This window comes from Planococcus citri, chromosome 5 (genome assembly GCF_950023065.1).
Source record: "Planococcus citri chromosome 5, ihPlaCitr1.1, whole genome shotgun sequence".
Taxonomy (NCBI): Eukaryota; Metazoa; Arthropoda; class Insecta; order Hemiptera; family Pseudococcidae; genus Planococcus; species Planococcus citri.
In genome coordinates, this window is record NC_088681.1 from 51,232,744 (window position 1) to 51,235,261 (window position 2,518).

At 39.8% G+C, this 2,518-nt stretch overlaps 1 protein-coding gene across 1 annotated transcript; it reads left to right on the forward strand.

The window, feature by feature from the left end:
• Window positions 1-407: 407 nt before the first annotated feature.
• On the forward strand, window positions 408-2,282 carry LOC135848385 (myb-like protein Z). Its single transcript, XM_065368285.1, has one exon. It carries the CDS (start codon window positions 408-410, stop codon window positions 2,280-2,282), a length of 1,875 nt encoding a protein of 624 aa, XP_065224357.1.
• Window positions 2,283-2,518: the final 236 nt, after the last annotated feature.

Sequence of the window (2,518 nt, forward strand, 5' to 3'; positions counted from 1 at the left end):
ACGATCATATGCTCGGAGATGAACAGAACAGCCGACCTAGCAAGGCCATACGAATCGCGAACTTTTCATGGTCAAGTTCATCGTTAAAATTGGCCAACTGACACAGTAACGATGCCGACATTGTCCAGCATTGACACAGTGCCGAAAAACCACACCAGTCAGTCAAGGACATCCGAACCATCAGCTCACTTTTCTTGGTCAAGTTCAGTTTCCAGTTCGACACAAAAATCATTCTGTGCATCGATCTTGAGCCTGTCGGATCTCTCTCCTGCTAGTGTCTTATAACTTATATGAATACTCCTCCAGCATATAATACTAGAAGTAGGGTAAGTCAGTCGTTATCTTTTCAAGCTTTGAACTTTGATAAATTACGTCAAAGTCTCCCTTGCAATAAATCATCCGCGAATATGGACAATTCAAATAAAATTACTACAATTGATTCGGACACTTCGTCTTTTAGTGACCATTCTCACATCATAGACAAAGAGGGTTCATCCGAAGATGAAAATGCTCCTTTCTCCGTGATTGATGAGGGAATTGGTACTCAAAATGTGACTCCACCATTCGATTATGAAAAATTGCGCGATAATACCAACGATAAAGTTTACCAAGTTTTTAAGAAAACTTGGAAATGGAACGAAGCTATTCACAGTGAAGTTCGCGCGAATCATGTCGAGTTTAAAAATGAAACTTCTAAAAACGCTAAATTGATTTCGGAAACTAAAAATGACATGGATCATCTAAAGAATAAAATTTCGGAAGTAAAAATTTCGAGTGACGTGAATAATCAAATGTCCAACGCGAAATATGCCGAATTATCGAGTAAATTGGAAGATACCCAAAATAATATCAATGATGCGAATAATAACATTTTCGAAAATAAAATGGACATTAAAACAATTTCGGATTCGCTTCGTAAAGTCGAAAATGACGCTAAAATTCGCGATGAAGGTTGCGACCAATTGGTGAATGATTTAAACATTGTAAAACAGGCAATTCGTCGGCCACTACATACGAAAACCGCGAAAGCTAAATCGTTAGCTATTGACGCAGGTTCGGTAAGAAACGCAGGAATTACATTTGCTGACGAGCACTTGCATTTTCCTCACGAATTCCTCCAAGAATTCGATGACTACTTTGCTGAGACAAATGCCGTCGAAAAGCACAAAATTTTCGCGTTTAAAGGCGTAATTGCCACTAAAGATCGTAAAGAATTTTTGGAAACCGTTCGCAACGTAAACAACTATCGTGAATTAAAACAAAAGTTCCTTGATTTCTACTGGGATCGTCGTGCCCAAAACGAAGCCATGAAATTCTGCCGATATGACTTTGTTGTTACTGAAAACGCAAAAGACATGGCGAATCAAATGACTCGTTGGGCTAGATCACTGAAACATCATCGCCACGGCAATGATGAAGAAATCATTGAAATTTTGATTGGAAAAGCACCCGAGCAATATCAATGGATATTGTCCGAAGAAGGTCAAACTTTGGACCAGTTTTTGACGAAATTGAATAAAGTATCTCGTATGCAACGCGATCCGGACAACGAAGTTCCTATTATTTTTCGTAGGAACCAAAAACGTTTCGATGATTATACCGATAAAACTCTTTCAAAACCGCGCTTCACTTCCACGCAAGCACTGGGTAACGACCAGTTGCAGTCTTTACTCGAAATCATTGCTAAGAAACTTCAGCCAACCGCGACCAATTCGAACTACAATCGCGGTAATTATCAAAACAACAATTCTGGCACACCGAAACCGAATTACGAACGTAATAATAATCCAACCACCACGAATTCGAATTACAACCGCGGTACTTATCAGAATAATAATAATAACGCTACTCATCAATCGAATAAAAATTCTACAAATTATATGCCGAAAGACAAGTCTGATCCGAAATCACCTACTCAAAATACGTCTCAACCACCCAAAAATACGTCGAATTCCAACTCGACTAATTATCCAAAACCTTTTGACGTCGACAAAGGAGGTAACCTCGTTATGAAACGATTTAATCCAAAAACTCCATCAACCATCCCACTTCCTGTCAAAACTGTTCAAATTGACGAAGAAGACGATGACGACGTGATTATTCAAACCCCTTTGGACGATTCTACTGATTTGACTGCTGTTTGCAATATGCTAAACACTCTTTTTGAAAATACCGACGAAATTGATTCTCAACAAATTACAGCCGCGGTTCAAATGCTTACGACGAAAGTTTCAGATTCCAACACCGAAGAAGAAGAGTCTTCGGGAAACGAGAGTCACTAGGCAGCCGAGGGGCAACTCCTAGTGTGACAAACATCCCCAGCGAATCCCTATTGGACCAATATACATGGGTTGGCGATGGAATTTCCCATTACATGGCTCGAAGTGAAACACCATTTTCATCTCCATTGCCTAGATACCTACGAGATCAAATTCCTCTAGAAGACCTCCATTACTTTATCTCCTCTGCTCATTTTCCAGAGCAGGCGAATTTCATCCTTTCCGCCGCTCAATTGGAA

What these genes read in the sequence shown, in the direction of transcription:
- LOC135848385 (XM_065368285.1), top strand. Translation starts at nt 408, where the DNA reads ATGGACAATTCAAATAAAATTACTACAATTGATTCGGACACTTCGTCT.